At 43.6% G+C, this 19785-nt stretch overlaps 1 protein-coding gene across 2 annotated transcripts; it reads left to right on the top strand.

Annotated features, from left to right (window-relative positions):
* The first annotated feature begins 1571 nt into the window (after nt 1-1571).
* On the top strand, nt 1572-19785 carry LOC111222342 (RNA-binding protein Nova-1-like). Of its 2 annotated transcripts, none has more exons than XM_022746047.1 (4): nt 1572-1674; nt 8974-9117; nt 18183-18349; nt 18714-19785. In XM_022746047.1, the coding sequence occupies exons 1-4, from the start codon at nt 1587-1589 to the stop codon at nt 19731-19733; spliced, it is 1419 nt and encodes a 472-aa protein (XP_022601768.1). In that variant the 5' UTR covers nt 1572-1586; the 3' UTR covers nt 19734-19785. The 2 variants fall into 2 exon arrangements, with proteins under 2 accessions (XP_022601768.1, XP_022601767.1); XM_022746046.1 differs by having other exon boundaries at nt 18624-19785.

The following is a 19785-nucleotide window of genomic DNA, read 5'->3' as shown; positions in this document are numbered from 1 at the left end:
TTTTTTTTTTTTTTAAATGAACCCTGTTGATTTTGATAAAATACCTAGTTTTGATATCCTAGTCTCCTCTTTACTTATCATCTTGACTAAATGAAACTAAGTTGACTAAACTCTCAACTGTCTGTCAGCCCTGAGTCACACACAACTCTTTTGTGCATGAACTAGCAACACACAGTTGATCATCCAATTACTTATGAACCTTTTTAGTTTGGGCATTGTGTGTTCTCTGCTATTTTATGAATTATTAGTTTGTTCTATAAAATGTCAGGAAATAGTGATAAATGCCTGTCACTATTTCTTAAAGCCCAAGGTAACTGCAAATGTTTTTTCTCTGACCAGTTAAAACCACATATAGTCAATTTATAGCGATGGTAATTAGAGAAAGGCACAGAATCTTAACAATTAAAAAACTAGAGTCATTCAGCTTTTCCTAGAAAAGAAATGATTTAAACACTTACTTGATTATTAAAATGGTTCCCAGTTCATTTTCCCATACTTCTATATTTATTTGGTAGCCTGTAAGTAGGCCTAAGAAATCATAAAATACATTTTAAGACTGAACATGAGACCAGAGACTTAATAGACATTTACTGCAGTGTTACTATTAAATACTGTTACATAATCATAAAGATCCCACAGCTCTTATCATTTTACCTCAGGTGTTCTATTTTCAGACTCAGAAGAAGCAAAAGAAAAATAAAAGACTAGAAAGACTAAACCAACAGAGAAGTATACAGTGTGTGAAACATCCAGTTCAACTATAAGAGGAAGTAAAACATTTTTATTGGGAGAGTCACATGAGTCCATAATGTGGTTTCTTCACATCAGATGGATCTTTGCTGTGCTGGCCTCGTCTTTTGGCCGGTCAGTGGCACTGTAGTCCTCTCCGGAGCTCTCAAAGTATATTTCCCTCTCGCACTACAAAGGCAACAATAACAACAGCTGCACTTATCACACTGAGGACTTCACAGAGGAACATGGCGTGAAGATGACTTGAGAGAGCTGGTTTTTTTTTTCAGCGCCTTGCCCCCGCGGAGCTGTTGCACTTGTCTCAATGGCAGATCTGCTCTCAGACTGTTGTGCAGCTTTATTTTAAGGCGCGGGGTTGTTTTGCGCGTCAACAATAAGGACCATGCTGCTGGAGCGACGGTGAGCGCGTTAAATGAGCGCATTTCACTCAATGGCATTTTATATTTAGCTCTGTGAGGGACGAGCTGGAAGAGCGGCAGAGCAGCGGGGAGAGGAGACCCCCGATCCCACTGTTGCCTCGCCTTTTGATCCTTTTGAGACCGTTTCGAGCCCCCAAAACTTGTCGTTCATATCGCGGTGTGCGTTATCGGGCTATGTGGTGGTGAGGGCGCTGCGTGTGTGTGAGAGAGAGAGAGTGTGTGTGTGTGTGTGTGTGTGTGAACGAGAGAGAGAGGGAGAGAGAGGGAGAGAGAGAGAGAGAGAGAGAGGGGGAATAGCCATAATTTATCTACAGCTCCGGGGGAAAGAAGATGATGATGGCCGGTGGTGGCGGAGCAACCGTGGACCATAACGGGATATACTCCAACCCGAACCTCCACAGCCTGCAGCAGCCCCTTATGGAGGCTGACAGCCCGGACTCCCGCAAACGACCGCTGGAAACTCCGACGGAGGAGGCCGGCTGTACCAAGCGTACCAACACGGGAGGTAAGAGAGATACACAACAATTAAGAACCAGCTCCTCAACCGTGTCTCCTCCACATGAAGTCGATTCTGTTGTTGCACAAATCTTTGCATACACCGGTAGAAGTGAAACAGCAAAAAAAAAAACAAAAAAAAACAAAAAAAAAAACACACTGGCTTCAGTTTCACCTCAGTGAATGGGAAAGAAACCGCATGCAGCATGGAAGCGGATCTGGGCCGCATATCAGGGTATAACATGCAGCACCTGTGCACTTGGCACTTGGACTGTGTTTGTGGCTGTTACTTCACGCGCTGAATATCCCAGCAGGCAGAGCAGGCAGCCCGGCGGAGTGAGTGACCTCCTCAGCTCAGGGCAGCTTTGAATTTGAACCCAATCACCTCATTCCTCCACATCTGGAGGTTTTGCTGTGAAGTCTTCTCATTCAGTGGGAAAGTGATGGTTTTATGCGTAAGGGGCTTTAATATTCACAATAACCCTGCTTTCATCAGTGTTGTGGTTGTCCTCTCAGACAGGGATTCCCTCACGCTTTCTTGTGCATCCTACCTGGATGCAGTCTCCTATAAAGTCCAGTAAAAATGTGTCTCCCCTCAGCTTTGTGGTACCTTAACAACTTAATAACCCTGATACAAGGTGGACAGCGGCTGTTCCATCTACCCTCTGATCCTGGACACTTCACTGTTGATTTGTGAACACTGACAAGAAACAGCACAGCCTGAGACGTACAGTATGATGGACTTTGTAGATTTAGTGTCAGTGATCAGGGAGGCTTTAGTGGGATATTTCTTATTCTTCTTCAAGGTTGGAATTATGCAGATTCAGAGCTGGCAAATGCACAGTGTCAGGAGTGTGATGTGGATTTTAAAGTGTGCTCAGCAGGAAAAACCAACAGGTGAAAATCCTACAACCCTAAACAGCTAGTAGGGAACACACTCATCACCACTAGAAGCCCAGATTCCCATCAAACGCATGTTATTTATAGGTTGCAGGGCACGCCAGATCCCCACATCTGTTTGGTATTTTTATTAGCCTCTCATGATGTTTGCCGTACAATCTTTTTAGAAAAGTCTCTGATCTTAACACACTGAATGATGGTAAAGTTATGACTCTGAAATGCTAATCAAAAACATGTAAGTGCTCGACGAGCAGAGCTGGGTGGTGCGGCTGTTGGTTTCATTTATCCCTGCATGAAGATTTAACACACATTAGAATTAAAGGATAATAACAGTGAGAATAGTGAGATCTACCCTGATTTCTCTCTGTGCAGGGGAAATGGTGGAGGTGGCAAATGAAGAATCAGGATTGAGGTGTGTGCACACTTGCTTTATTAGTCATCAGTGACAGCAGTGAGGATGACGGCTGATTCAGTGCATGCCAGCCTCTGTACATCTTATTTCAGTTCCTGATTGTTATGGTTTGCACAGCTCTCAGGGACCACTTATTTAATAACTTAACGTTAATTAGACGTCCACAGAGAGAAGGCAGTTTATTTGCCATATGTTACTGAAATTTGTCCATCTTTGTGTCCCCGTCATTCACTGACAGCAGCTTTACGTCCTATTTCTTACAGCATCTTTGCTGCACCTCACTGCATATCAGAACTGTCACTTCAGCATGGCACAGAAAGACCACCAGAAAGTATTTTAGAGCAGATTCAGACCCCATATGTCGTCCATTGGCCACTGTAAAACCACTGTAGAACAGAGAAATCGCGTGGTGTTCTTCCCATCCAATATCAAGGTGATATGGTGTGAAAATGCATTTGGAAAATCTTAATAGATACTAAAAATGCATAATTAACACAGGCAATTCCTGCATTTTACTGCTGTCATTTCTATAATGTCACTACAAACCATTTTACCAGCCTGACTCCATCGTCCTCTCAGGCGTCTCTATATCACAGTCTGAATCTTGAGCTGCATGATTAACAGTGAGGTGATGAAAAAGCAGTATTTGAAAACAGCAGTGTGCAACTCTGAAGAGGCTGCCTTGTTTTTTTTCAGAAGTGTTTCACATGCCTTCCTTTACAACATACCTGATCACGTAATGAAGGAAAACAATGAGCACATCCCATTTGTAAGTATGAAATATCTGCTGCTATTTTTTAGAAAAACAGATGGACCTGTGCACTTCATATTGCAAATAATAATGTAGTATATAGCATGTAATATACTTTTTGCTGCCACAAATCACCAGGAATGACACTTTAAAATAAATGTTAAGAGCCAGGAACTGATTGAACTGAACATTTAACAGCAAAGCTAGTTTTGTAGGGGCTTGGCCTTGTAATGATTTGTAATGCTGACCTGAAAGTGTCAAAAATGAATAGAACTGCTGCCTTATTTCCCCATCAAATTTTAGTGAAGTAATACTCCAAAGCCCATGGTAGCTGGTATGCTAAACTGCTCTGAGAACCACTACTAAAATGTCTATTTTCTCACATGTACATGTTTATTTAACGTATAGCCATTGAGAGAAGCAGCATCTACACACGGTCACTCGTGTCGTGTAATGAGAATCTCCAGGCTCTGTATTGCTCTCCAAAATGACTGTAAATATATTTAAGGCATTTTATTCTAAAGTAATTGACATTTCAATTGCTCAGGTTAGCTTAGCATTCTCTCATTCTCTCTGTTAGCATGTGCAGTAGCTCACCAGAATTAGATTTACAGAGGAGAAATGGCAGCTGATCTACCGGTCATCCTGATAAGTATCTGAAAGGGGAGATGTTTGAGGCTCATTCAGTCCTACAGCCTGAGCTTAGGAGCAGAGGCTCCCTGTTAATGTTCACGTGAAATTCCCGTTTTGATCATTTGTAATGACTCCTACACAAAACAGATGTTTCATAAATATCTTGGCAGCCAAGAGCTTTATGTAACGTGCGTTAGCATCGCCTCCCGTTTCATGTGATCTACATGCATCATGTGTAACGTTGCAAACCCACAGCCTGTCTGGCAATAGTGGTAGACAGCCTGATAATCCTTAGCCGTCCCTGTAATCACCAACCCCTTGACTACGTCTGATATTGATCACGTTATTCCTACCGAACTGATCATTAACATGACTGGCAGTTACAACAAAGAGAAGAAAGCCTGTGCTCTTTCAAAGCTGAGCCCCTCATTGTGCATTAAGAGCTGTGGACACTGAATGAGGGAAATTACTCCTCTTTTATCAGCATCGCCCCTCTCTCCTCAGAATAAGCATCTTTCATTCATTTCTCTTTCTAATTACCCATACTCTGAGCCCATGTTGCTGGCAAGCATGCGTCTTCCAAAAGGTTGTGTGGCTGAGGGATTAGGTATGATCTCGTAATGTTGCTAATGGAAAGGTTGGCACAGGAATGTGAGCTGTATTTTTTTTAATTTTTGGTGGGAAGGACACAGGTGCCCTTGCAGAGTGATGTGACGTGAGCGGACTGTGAATTTGCCAGGTGGCAGTGAAAGAGAGAATGAGAAGCATGGAGAGAAAAGGAGAGATAGATAGACCGTGAGAGGGAGTGGAGTCTACAGGGAGGCTGTGTCTATATACCAGAGCATCTCTCAGTGAATGAGACTGGTAGAATTTTCTGGAAGGCATTCGCTCCAAAACAAAATGGGCCATGGTGTTAGGGTTTGATTTGTGGATGAAAGTAATCAGCGGCCGGGGGAAAAAAGGAGTTCCTTTTTTACAGGTTCCCTGAAAGGTACTGGTAAATGAAGTTGAACCCCCCCGTGTCCATGCACAGACACTGACACACATGCACATTGCAGTTTTTACACACATTCAGCCACTTAAGATACCTCTCGGTGTAAGATTTATAGGCGTAGTGATTGGCTTCATCACCCCCCTCCACCATTCTGCGGCACTGCCATTTGCAATGGTTGATGAGCCCCTCCGCCCTCTCAAACATGGCCGTCTAAGGGATTGGGGGTGGGGGAAAAGAGGAGAGGAGGGTGGGTGGCGTAAGGCACGCTGTCTCAGATCACTCCTCCTCCACCTCCTTCATCATCTGCTTATGTTATCCATACACCTCTCCTGCCACTGTTGAAGGTCACTCTACATGCTTCCCCCATTCACCGCTGAAGCCCGCTCACTCAGCCACTTCACCTTTGTCACTTTCCACGAAAAAAAAGTGAGTGAATGGACTGCCATACTTTATAGTGCTGCGTCAAAAGAGGCGGAGTGGGAGAGAAAATTCAATTTTTTGGGACCGGCGTCGGGAGGTGGGGACATGACGTTGTGGAGGGAGGAGGCTACCCATTGGCTGAGAGAGGTGTCAGTCCTGCGTGCTGCTGCAGACGGACAGGCCACTCGATGAATATGGATGAGAGCAGTGAAAAGGGTGATGCGGCAGGGAAGACCCCCCCCTTCAAACCGATGCAGGCTTGAACAATGCGTGCCGTCTTTCACTGAAAACACTGAGAGCCTGCATTAGCATTTTCTCAGACAATTGAGGCTCTGGCCAGCTGCAGGCATGGCTCGGATGCTGCGGTGAAATCTCTTTTTCTGCACCCACTGATGAATTAAACCTCGGTGAAAAAGGTCGACTGGCCGCATTCCTCAACACTACCATTGCACCTATGCCTAGGCTAATGTTAAGATCCCCTTTAGAGATTGTGCCCCGGCATTGATGGCGATCTGACAGAGGACTTGAGAAGCAGCAGATCTCAGAATGGGTAAGCCTCAAACTCTTTTTGTCTGACTTGTTGAATTTATCCATCATGCTAGACTACGTGAAATTTCATACACCTAAAGCTCATTTGTCCATTATTGCTCATTTTTGTTCCATCGTCCTTGCTGCCTGTCAGCAGCAGGTTAGTCCATTGAAATGCAGAATGGGTACTTGGAAGGGTAGTGAGAAGGAGGGAGGACGGTCACAAGGCATTTCCTCCTGACCCACCCCCCTTGAGTGACTTAACTAAACACATTTGGCTCAGCGTCTGTGTCTCTCCTCCAAGCCACCCTTCCAGTATTGGAGGCAGGGGTTTGAACTAACACCCCACTGGCTCAGCTTCCCAATGTGCCCCACTGCTCCCGTTCCCTGGCGGATTGCAGCAACAGATTGCCATGTTTACTCTACCACATGACGCCATTAAAACCTGTTACTGTGATCTCAGACACTAGGACAGAATTAATTATTGAGTAATGACAGCAAACGTGGCTGCGAGGGCGATGGAGGGAATCTTAGTGGCTTCCTCCCCTGCTGGGTTTACTCTGGTTGAAGATGAGCAGAAAGTTACGCAGTGGGTTTGGGCTTGTCTGTCAACAACAGGTCTTTGGATGTTTGGATCCTGCAATCAGCATCATTCAAATTAAAATCTCTGTGTGGCTACGCTATCAGATATCTTGTGATAGGAGGGAGGGCTCAGAAGCTTTATGGCGACCGTGTCAGTCATGCATGATCTTTATTTTTTCACCAAGGTCATTTTATTGTTATTCGTTGAGAGAAAAGCGGAGAGCTGACTGCAATATAGCATGAAAATCCAAAGACCAGACAATGGCCAGAGATGATTAGAGTTGGTTCTGTGGTGTCCATTTAAAGGTTTATGTCTTATTTCTTTTGTCAGGATGTTCACAGACAATTGACATATTGACCAGCACCTGACATATATACTGTATACTAGCTTTCGATTGGTCGAGTAAATCTTGTGCTTTCACGTAATGTGGGAATAATATGTTCCAGGATTTGAGATTGTTTCCACAACCACAGCCAATTAATCTAAATGAAAAGTGAAATTGCATTAACAATCATGTCATTGTCTGTATATTTGTCAGAGCCATTGGTTGTGGGAGATGTGCACGAAACCAAGGCTGTGTCTGAATGGAACATGAAGGGCATATTAATGCAATAAGGAAAAGAGCTAACTTGTAGGCTGTGAAATTTCCTGATGTCACAGTGCCATGTTCATTCACATCTGAATGTAATGAGTGCATTACAGAGGCAACAGGTTGGTTTCAATGCAGGGTGGTCCGCCTCCATCCATCCATCCATCCATCCATCCATCCATCCATCCATCCATCCATCCATCCATCCGTCTTTCCTCCCCACCATCCCGGTCAAGCCCCCAAAATCGGTTACCCCCCACAAAACATAGGATGCAGTGACACGGTGACAGACCCTGTGGCTTCAGCATCCGCAATCAAAACCTGAATCTTTCCACACTCTGAAACGTGTTGGAAATCTCGTCACACAAAGGTGGACAGTGCCTTTTTACATCTCTGCCCGCTCCAGTGACGTCACCCTTGAGGCAGCTGAAATGGATCGAACATGACGTCATTGCCTCGAAAACAGCATGCAGAGGAGATGATTTGTATCAGTGCTTTAGTGTAGTAAGTATGCACCTGTACCAAGTGTTTACCATGACGTCATTGATGCAATAGTTGGAATTCATTGGGGAATCACAACCGTCCCACATCTATAAATATAATATTTTTGACGCCTTCTTGGCAGGTTCTTTGATTGTTTTCGGGTCTAAGCTCAATATGTGGTTGATTGCTTTTTACTAGATTAGTGCACTCAATGTGATCAGGGCTTTCTTGGACAGATACTTCACCCACTTTGATGCTGATTAATTCTTAATCAGAATCGTAGGAGAGGGAACTTTCCCTGCTGAAAGGGAGAAACATGCTTGGCTGCAAAATCCTCAAACTGACATGCTGTCAATCACTTCCTTCCACAAGCCATGGTAAGCCACAGAAGCCCCTTCCAAAATGGAGGAGATTTAGACCATCTTGGCAGTGTACCCTATGAACAAATCTGGGGGATTGGTTCCCATATGTTCTTCTCACGTCCGTTAATTACGACGGATCACTTTGTATTGGTATTCGTGAACTGCATGGATAATGACGGCATGTGTTTGCATCAGTCCTCTGTGTGTAACTTTGTTTCTCAAAAAACACGGGATACATTTCACATTCAGACTGAACTGTTAATTCCACATTCCTTTTATTCATGTGTGAACAGTGATTAGTAACGCTGGACTTTGTATCTAGTCAGAGGTTGCTAAAACTCCTTGAAAACAGTTAAAATTAGACCTCTGCAAACTGGAAAGGAGGTCATCATTTACTCTACGAGAAATCTGGGACAGGACACAGAACATGTCACCAATCTCCAATAAAATGTGAATGCACTGGAAACTACAAAGAACTCAAAGGGCAAAATCTCCTACCAGATACCAGAGGAACACAGATACCCCCACCCCCCCCANTGTGAGTTTTTTGCTTGTTCAGAGGTTTGGGGGTTGGGTGCCAGTGTGGTGTACATGATGATGTGCAGCTACTTTACAAGATGTGACCCTCTCCCACTTTATGTGTCTCCCCCCCAGAGGAGGGTGAGTACTTCCTGAAGGTGCTGATCCCCAGCTATGCAGCCGGCTCTATAATTGGCAAGGGCGGCCAGACCATCGTACAACTGCAGAAAGAGACGGGTGCCACCATTAAGCTGTCCAAATCCAAAGACTTCTACCCAGGTAAGAATGATCACTCAGTAATTAAAATCGATGAGTATAAATGACGTTTATATACATATACATATATATGTATATATATATATACATATATATGTATATAAAGGAGAGGAGGAGTCTGACTCATCATCCAGCTGAAGCAGTGGTGGTTTGATGAGAGCGAGCATCTGATATTTCCTCTTCATTTGGCTTTCCATGAATAATTGCATTACATTTTAATCACATACCAATCGTGAACACTGAACTTGATTATCCTTATGTCCTTGAGGGACTGAACATACATGTAGCTGTTACTACTCTGAGATGCTGCAATCAAGTCCCTAGGCAGTTACAGTTTCAATTAAGTTGCTGGCTAGCAGGTTGCACCCTTCAGTACAGGGTTCATGCTCCCATGTCTCACTTTTTCAAAGCGAAGTCTGCAGAGTTGCGCACGGCTGCCATTTTATTCCCACCAAAACATGAGAGGAAATTCTGTGATGCAGAGGCAACGCTGCGTACATGAAAAGCATTAATTGTGTCAGAGAGTTTCACTCAAAAACGGCAACATGAGAAGGATGCCCTCTCAGCTCGATGACCCTTATCACATGGAGGTCAAAGCTGAACCATCTTATGCTCCGTACACAAGTGTCTGAGTGGTAGAGGACTCTGGGTGTTTGTCCTTCATGCCTCAGAGGATTCTTCAACCTGCTGAAAAATAACAGGTGCTGAGTGTCTCGCTGCTTATTAGGTCCAGATGTTTTCTGTGATAACTCATGCAAATAATCCCTGTGTAGTAGTATACTTTTTACTGTCTACATATTTAGAATATATTATTACCTCTTTAGATAGGAAATAGTAGTGCAGTGCACATGACCTATGAAACATGATGACCGCTAAATGTGTATGTGAGAAATACTACAGTTGTTTTTAAATTATAAGGTTCACAGTCAGTGCTCTCATTGCCTTGAGCAACTCCCAGTATAAAATCGGAGAGACAGAGACAGGTTCTTAGAAAAGAGAGTTCTTAGCTTATTTTTATGTAGAAAACGATAATATTACACTACAACAGGCAGGAAAAATGCCCTTCATTTTTCATTTTGACCTGTTCAGTCGGGAGTTACAAGTGATATATAATCGTGGCAAAGAATTACTGAGCACTGGGGGAGAGGAAAAGAAGGATGTGCAAGGCAAATATTTTTTCCCGTACTTTTTCTTCCACCATGTTTCTTTTAGCCACGATTAAAGCGCGCCTCTCCACACACGAGGCCGGCTCCGTTTGAGGGAATGGATTATGGATACTTGACTGGTGTAGAAACAAATGAAGGGAGTGATATGTATCTTTATTTCTCTCTTTGGATTGTGGATGTGTTCATAGGCCACCACCTGCTCTGCCCATCCCCCTACTCATTATCGTGATGAGTGAGAAGAGGAGTTCAGGGAGAGGGTGCTGGCAAGGATTTGATTGGGTGGTTGTTCTGGCCCACACAAGTAAAATGAAACGACTGCTACTGTACACTGCACAATAGCTGAGAGTGCGGCTTTCTGAGAAGTCAACAGAAGCGAAACCTTTAAAAAACTACAGCTTTTTTAAGTCTGACCAAGTTGGTGAAGTTTATAACAGAAACATATATACAGCAATGAAATATATGGTCCTGAATTTTCGAGGCTGTTTTAGATCAGCTATGTCTGGATCAGGTGTGATCCGGGCCATTACAGCATGCTACCACTGTTACACACAGTTCACACCCCCATCTCTCATCCTGCGGCAGCTCCACTCCACACTCCAACCACAGCAAAATCACACACTAGAGAAAAAAAAATCAAGGGACAACAACCGATGCAGCCATTTTCTTCTGCAGTCCTCTCTTTGAAGGCTCAGTCTGAGGCTCCCACCCACCTCACATCTCCCATCTGTCAGTGTAAGACATGAAACCATGAATTCAAAGGTCTTGATGGGAACTATACAACTGGGCCCTGCTGTGGCGGACTGAGATGGATGAGCGGAGATAGTGAAGGGTGTGGATGATGCATGATTGTATGTGAGCGAGGGGACAGGGGGGCAGGCCCAGAAATAGCCTGTTTCAATCTCTCTCTGTGGACATGACCCCTCTCCCAGCTGTACTCAAGCTGCTCCAACACACGCCAAGTTTCCTCTTTCCTGCTCCCCGCTCACTGTTTCTCTCAGATTTGGTTCCTGGTAGTTGGGAGAGCTCTGGCCAGATAAGATTACATCACACTTCTCTTAAAATTGTGTTTGCATGCTTCACTCCTAACACATGGGCGCTGGCTTTTCTTTTGGTTTTATTATTTAGTTTGAACCCATGTGAACTTTTGCATGGCTGAATGTCTTGAGCCTTCATAAGTGCAGCATGCTATGCATTCACCCACTCGTACCATGCATTCAGCACACACACACACCTCCACACACCTACTTACACACATCCGCATATTTAAGCAGCTGCAACGAGAGCCGTGGGAGTTCACGATTTGAACATAAACTTAGAAACAAAACTTTAAACCCTTTGCTTTGTGCAGCTGGCCTCTGGCCATGTACATGTATTGAGTTACTTTGTACAGCACAAACAGATGAGGTTGTTGTGATGTCATAGAAACACTGGGAGTATGTTTTCCATTATCTGATCATTAAAACATCAATCACAGTGTGTAACCTCACACTGGAAAACACCACTATTCCATAGAGTATAGGTTGAGGTGTTTCTTTCAAAAAATAGCAGACAAAGAAACTACAGCAAAACGTTGTTGTTTTTCCAAATGTATCTCTATATGCAGTATATACTCACTCATTCACGCTCCCTGTAGGACAGCACCAGATCCTCCAGATTCACGTCTGTGTCTCCAGTGAACAACAACTCATTTCAGGTGACTCTTCCCAGCTTCAACCAGGAGCAGTTGTCGCACTGTAGTAAGATCCTGTTCTACTTTATGGTGCCAACACAGTGTTAGAGAGCAAGAGAGCATCTGAACAACAACCAAATAACTGCTGCAATATTTGTGATTGGAAAAGGTCAAATAATTAAAGGGGCACACCACCAATTTTATACATGAAGTTTACTCGTCATAAGGAGTCTGTGTAAGCCAGTGGAAACAGTTGAATGATCTCCTCTGTGGCTCTAGAGGGAGCTTTCCAAAGTCTGACAAAACAACTGTGATGATTGTTATATTGATTGATTGAGTGTGATATCGGCTTAGGAGTTGTTGATTTTGAAAGATGAGGGCATTTAGCTGGCAGGGAGGGTGTAATGAAAGATGCTATCCAGAGTTTTTGGAGCTTGAGTAAAAGTACCAATGTCTTGGCCTATGCTGCTTTAAACGTGACAGTTCTGTTTTAAATCTGTCCCCCATGTTTATAAAAGTTACCAGTAACTAGTTACCATTAGCAGCTATTCTAACCACTTTTAGTGCAAACAACTCTGGAAATGATAGCCTACATTTAATTGTTGGCTATATCCAAATCTTTATCCTCCAACTCCTTAATTCATCTTGAGGAATCTTAGAGTGTAAAATAAAGAAAAACCTAAAATGGATAGGAACGCTGTTTGATTCAAAGTATCATTTTCAGAGCTCAAAGAGAAAATGCAACAAGTGAGGCAGAGTCCCAGGCTGCTATTGCCTGCCAGGGTCCAACCAGGGCAACAAGTCCTCAGACCTGATTACAATAATAAACATGCAGAGTGTACCAGCACTGTACCAGACTTTCGTCATCATGGTTACAATAATAAACAAGAGTCAAAGTTTGGTTAGGTTTAGGAACAAAAACTACTTGGTTAGGTTTAGGAAAAAAGTTCTTCCTCAAGGTTAGATGAGCTTTGTCGTCATGGTTACAATAATAAACACACAGTTAAGGATGTGGAACATTTTAAAGAAACAATTGGTTTCACATGGGAAAACAGCAGCTTCCTCCTGTCTCAAAGTCCAGTGTTTTCTGGGCCTATCCATCCATCCCCGGCCTGTGCCTGATATGGACGTTTCTTTATTCTTTGTCAGCTCGACACCCTTCTTTGCTCCTGTAATAATCATTACGGCCACTAGAGGTTGTCAATAAAAGGTAGCTATGGGTCGTAGTAAGCTGGTGCACAGATGACCTATGGGCCCAGGGGAGTCTCAACCTGGGACAAGTTATCAGCAGTCAGTAGGTTGAGATGACCTTTTTGTGCTTACCTGCTAATTATTCTTAGTCACTATGTAATCTATTTTTGAGTAATGCAGTACACTAGTACACTGCACATTAAATCAAATTTTCACATGGCTTATTGTTTGAAAAAGAAAAACCTTTCTGGGTTTTAATTACCGCAAGCTGTGTTTCAATTCCATACTACATAAAGCTACTAAATTAATGCATGACTTTAACATTTTGCACTAACAGCGAATCATACAAGATTTGTGCACCACTTGGCATCAATAACTGTGACCTCAGAACATTACATTCAACGCCACATTGCAGAAGTTCACCATTAGCAAGAAGTTTTATCTCTGCCAAGGAATCTATGTTTTCACCCGTGTCTGTTTATGTGTCAGCAGGATTACACAAAAAGTATTGAACCGATTTGCTCTGTAATTGGTGGAGGGATGAGTCATGGGCCAAGGAGGAGCCTGTTACTTTTTGGGGCAGATCTGGATCATTTATTATGAATTTGAATTTTTTTCTCTCAAGTCTTGGTGTATGGTGTTTGACACTGGCCATGGCAGAGGTCCTCGCTCTCTGAATGCCCTTCTAGTTTAATTTGTTTCTGTTTTTGTTTGTCCCTGGAGCCATCACAGCACCCTCCATCATTTGTAATAATTGTATTAATTTTGTGCAGCCCGTCGATTTATGCTGTGTCCATGATCACCACACTGCAAAATGTTGCAAAATTAGCATGGATCTGAACTTTCTGAAATTATTGCATGGTCTCAGTCACTGTACATACACCAAGATATCCCCTCATGCATCCATATGAATCAGTGTAACATGACCTGTTGTTTTCTAGTTCACATCTTTTTTACTCAACTCATCACAACTCTGTCTGTATACCATTTCAGACATAACTTTCTGATACTTGCCTCATTTGTTATAGAGGACGTCTGGTGATATTCGATATGTCAGCAAATGAAAAGGCCACAACCAACAATGAATGAATCCTACTAAAAAGTATTGTCTGTGTATTCAGAGCCCGATTTATCTTATTCCTCTGTGCCACAGAGCCCCATTGTTGTCCAGAAACTATTAAAAACACATCAGTGAGCCACACTGTTGCACTGGGTGACAGGTTACTTCATTACCATAAACATGGGCACTGTAATTTATTATGAGTCAGTACCACATTGGGAACACCAACACTATCCTGCTGCTGTAAATACTCACCAGGGCACCAAATGTGTATTAATCCATTGGTAAAATAGTCCCCAATAAATGCACTATTGCCCCCTGATTGAGTAATGCTCTTTAAAAACTACAGTGGCCACCTGTTTTGGGATATTTTTTGGGATATTTAAAAAGTGAAACTATGTATTTGTGATGGGTTTTCAAAAATGTGTGTCTTCAGCAGGAACTAATGGGCTTGAGGCTGAGAGCCACAGACAGATAAGGTACTGGAGGCAATTCACTAATGCTTTGTCAGTTTTGGTCCTTTCATGAGATTTGTTGACAAAAAAAAAATATCACCGCCAGCCTTAACCTTTAACCCCCCCTTAAAATTAGCGAAGATTACATATAACTTCAAAGAGCTCCAGTCTTTAAGATCTAATCTAAGCGTGCACTTTGTGTCTGTGTTCCTTCTAGTAGTAAAATCCCTGGTGTATTTTAATGTGACACAGACATCAGATCCTACATTACTACTGACATTACTAGTACTCCATTATGTCCCACACATAGACTGTATATTAAGATGGATGTAGCCTCCGTGACATCACCCATAGGTTTCTGAAGAACAGGTTTGCAGCTCAGAGTGAGCTGCTCCACTGTTGCCATCTTGGCAGTGACGGACTCCCACACTTAACTCCCTGCTAATCCAAAACTGGGCAAAGAGGTGGGGCGTATGTGGAGCAGAGACTTCGGTGCATACCGGTTTGTGGAAAACATACACCCGCCCACCTGTCACTCAAAGCAGCACGCTTCAATTATACATAAATTTAAACCTTAATATAATTTAAACAGGTGAGTTATATAAAATCTCACCCCATGTACAGTTGTCATGATGGAGGAAATTAGCTATAGAGACCAAAACTGTTATTTGTACCAGGCAGTAAACATGTTTATTTCTGCTGTAAAGTTGGGCATTTTAACATGAGAGTCTAGGGGGATTGACTCACTTTTGGAGCCAGTCACAAGTGGTCATTTGAGGAACTGCAGCTTTTATGTGTTGCCTTCATTTTTCAGCCATAGAGGTTGGTGCTTGGTCCCACAGTATTATGTTTCTGCCGTCATTTACAATTTACTGTTAAGAAACATAATTTGTGTGTCTTACAGTTTATTAGAACCAGGTACTTGAAACAAACCAGTCTGTAATTACTGGCTTATTTCTCTGTGTGTTTACTGTCTTCTTTTTTTTTAATATGGCAACAGTGGTTGTTGGGAACTTTAGGATGTGATACAATGTAACATTTTTCCAAGAGACAGTTTCTGACTTGCAGTATAAAATGGCACGCTTAAAAAGGATCCCAATGTTTAAAAACAGTGTTTTCATTTTAGAGAAGCATGCCATATGGTAACAGTGTGGCATGATGAATATATTCAGCAGTGGGAATTCCAACAGAAATATTCCAGCTCAATTTGCAGTGTGAATAATTAGTTCAAAAATCTGCTGATGTGATGACAGTAATTATGGGTGATACTCTATGTGTCTGAATGAATGTGACAAAAGATTTGGCCAAGCTAAGGCAGATTTTAATCACGGAGAAGCTCAATCGACTAGACAAAAGTGTTGAAACTTTCTTACTTCAGGATCAAGATAGAAGACCTGAGAGTCACTGGTGTCTTGGGGGAAGCTGAAGGCTGAGATGTGTGCTCTGTGGGGCACTGACACATTTCTCTCCCCTCCTGCCAACAAGAGGACGAGCTAACTCTTACAGCGACTCAAAGCCCAGAGGTTATATTATGAAATTCATCACCCTCAAAGAAAGACAGTAAGCAAAAGCTGATGCAAGCAATTCACGAAGTGAAAAGGGTAAAAGACTAAAAAATCTAAAACTCAGATAGTTTCATGTCCTCTTTGCAGAGTCTCATCAGTGACAGAAGTTGTAGTTATACATCAAGTTTTCTGCCTCAGGATAAACGATCCTACTGATGTGGGAGCTGCACTGTCACTGTTTGAAGACCATTCAAGATGCAGAGATGTTTAACTTTCTGTGCCAGAGGGGGGAGAGGGATCTCCTCATCCATAGATGAAAGCTGAAAAAGCATTTTAAGGATGTGTTGCGTCACTCGAGACGGCCAAGTTTATAATTCGTTGCACCTGCAGAGGGCAAGCAAAGAGGCAGCTCTAGTCGAATAATTCATTACTGTCTGAAAGTCCAATCTTTTTTTTTTGTGTGTGTAATTAATTTTTGTTCACATATCAGTTCTAACTTCCTCCTAGTTTATATTTTGTCTGTTTGTTTTATGTATTACACAATTAATATCATTTTATAATTTCCTCTAGCACACTCAATATTAATAGAAACAATTGAAAATAAGAGTAAATAGGCTTCATAGGAAATAACACCCATTGTTTATCTTGTCTGATTCATTTTCAAACAACTGACCCTGAATTTGGGACATTTTTAAAAATGGCCATTGTAGCCAGTGCCTTGAAAGCTGCATGCATGTGATTAAAGTAATGAGTTGTATTGTCATTTTGAAATGTTAGTAATAAGTGTGCTGTCATTACAAACCCACAACAGGTCAAGTGCCTGCACTCGCAGGCTTCGGTCTATCACTTTGTCACTTCAGTGAATGGCAGGCAGGTGCAGCACAAAAACACCAACAGGCGCCAACTGTGCTTCTGTCCGGAGCTCTGCAAGCCTTCATTTATGTTTGTTATTTCAGTAGACATTTTATTTTTGTTTGTTTTAGCCACACAAGTTGACAGTCAGAAATATGGTAAGATGTGCAGGTTTATTTAAAGCTATTATCGAGTACTTAAGGAAACAAAGGAAATAAGGTCAGATGCCCTTTCCCCCACTTTTCCCAATTAAGAGTTTTCTACTGCTTTTCCTGATTTGCTTGAACTGACCTATTGATTACTTAAATCCATTCTTAGACATGTGTATAGTGGCATGAAGCCAATCCGCTCTGACTTTGACTAATTTCGCTGAATTCATTTTTGCAGATACAAATGTGTGTCTCACCCATATCATTTGAGATTTAACTGAATTACAGATGGAAATGCCAATGATGAAGAAGAGCAGTGCTGCTCAGACACAAGTTCACCCCATTATCTGTTCTGTTTTACCCAATTAGTAGGGAAGATGTGACACTTTCTCCTCTCTAAATGATCTGCCTCATTCAGATTTATGTCGTCTGTTAAGTCATTTAAGAAAATCAGCCAAAGAGCAGTCAGATGTTGAAGTGAGCAAAGGCAGGAAGGAGGGGGGGTGTTTTAAAAATCTTGCAAGGAAGTATAAAAGACTCGCTGTTGCATCACCTGTTTCCATGGCTCGGCCCCTTCACCATGGCAACGGAATGCCGGTTGGGTCGTCAATGTGGGTGTAGAAAGAAGCCCAGAGGAGGAACAAGTGTGTGTCTGGTCTGTTAGAGCTGCTAGGCAAGGACAGGCTCAGCATTACAGCAGTGAAAGAGTTACATCATTGAGGAGGAATGCCCCTCACCACCACCCCCACCCCCATGGCTCACTAACCAAGCACGGTTCTTTTCTTTCAGCTGTTTCTCTGTTGATTGTTTAAATGGAAGAAGCGAGGAATAGCTTAGTAATTGGGTCTCTTTGTGAAATGTCAAGGAACAATTTTCATTGCCAAGACATCTTAATATAAATGTAGATTCAGGTCCAGCCATGAGCAATTCCCTCAAATCTGTTCGCCAAGTACGCACTCAGAGCGCATTAGAGTAACCAATCACTTCTGTGTTTGTCCTCTTCCCCCTCTTGTCATCACAGGAACAACAGAACGAGTCTGTCTGATACAGGGTACAGTCGAAGCCCTCAATGGTGTTCACAACTTCATCGCGGAGAAAGTCCGCGAGATGCCCCAGAGCGCCCAGAAACCCGAGCCAGTCAGCATACTGCAGCCACAGACCACTGTCAACCCCGACCGTGTCAAACAGGTGAGTTACTGAACAGTCGATGGGTCTGAGGGTCACTGTGTGGTAGGGGCAGTTCACTTCCAGGACACCTTGTTTATTAGTTGCTAGTCTTATTTGTTCTCTGGGGCCATGACCCCCACAGTGTGGTAGGGTCAGGAAAATGTGAGGGTATGTGGTTATTTTTACCTACAGTCTTTCATAGCTAGACAGAGCCGTGTGGCAGCTGCAGCCTAAACCCCTGGGATTAACAAATCGCTGAGTAAAGCAGGGGCTGGTATAGTACTCTGACTCTGAGAGATATCCCTCTTTCTGTCGACCGTTTATGCTATTAAATCTGTCTCTAGTTACCTTTTATTGCTACTTCAATCTTTCTATTTCTCTACAGGCCAAATTGATCGTGCCCAATAGCACAGCTGGGCTGATCATTGGCAAGGGCGGAGCCACAGTGAAGGCAGTGATGGAGCAGTCAGGGGCTTGGGTACAGCTCTCCCAGAAGCCAGAGGGCATCAACCTGCAGGAGCGAGTGGTAACCATCAGTGGGGAGCCTGAGCAGAACCGCAAGGCTGTGGAAATCATAGTGCAGAAGATCCAGGAGGACCCTCAGAGCAGCAGCTGTCTCAACATCAGCTATTCTAACGTCTCGGGCCCAGTGGCAAACTCCAACCCCACCGGCTCCCCCTACGCCAACACCGCTGAGGTGCTGCCCAACGCCGCCGCAGCAGCCGCCACTGCCTCCAGCCTTCTGGGTCAGGCCGGCTTGACAGGAATGGGCGCCTTCCCCGCAGCCATGTCCAGCTTCTCTGGCAATGATCTGCTGGCCATCACCTCAGCCCTCAATACACTGGCCAGCTATGGCTACAACACTAACACCCTCGGGCTGGGCCTCAACCCTGCAGCTGCTTCTGGGGTCCTTGCTGCAGTAGCAGCTAGTGCTAACCCGGCTGCTGCTGCTGCAGCTAACCTGCTGGCCTCCTATGCTAGCGATGCCTCCAGCAGTGCTGGCCACCCTGCTACAGGCCTTGGTGGGTTCTCCCTGGGTTCTCTAGCAGCTGCCACAGGGGCTTCTAATGGTTACCTAAATGCTTCATCCCCACTGATGGCCTCCTCCCTATTGGCAACAGAGAAGCTGGCAGATGGGGCCAAGGACGTGGTTGAGATAGCTGTTCCCGAGAATCTGGTTGGCGCCATTTTGGGGAAAGGAGGGAAAACGCTGGTTGAGTACCAGGAGCTAACAGGAGCCCGCATCCAGATCTCCAAAAAGGGAGAGTTCATTCCTGGTACTCGGAACCGTAAAGTTACCATAACAGGGTCGCCAGCCGCTACACAAGCAGCGCAGTATCTGATCAGCCAGCGGATCACTTACGAGCAGGGTGTGCGAGCTACCAACCCACAAAAGGTGGGCTAAAAGGAAAAAGAAGAGGAAAGAAGGAAAGGATGAAGACAGAGATAGAAGGGAA

This window comes from Seriola dumerili, unplaced genomic scaffold, assembly GCF_002260705.1.
Source record: "Seriola dumerili isolate Sdu_G_001 unplaced genomic scaffold, Sdu_1.0 BDQW01000091.1, whole genome shotgun sequence".
Classification (NCBI taxonomy): domain Eukaryota; kingdom Metazoa; phylum Chordata; class Actinopteri; order Carangiformes; family Carangidae; genus Seriola; species Seriola dumerili.
The sequence above is the reverse complement of the archived record's forward strand: the minus strand, read 5'-3'. Positions and strand labels throughout refer to the sequence as shown.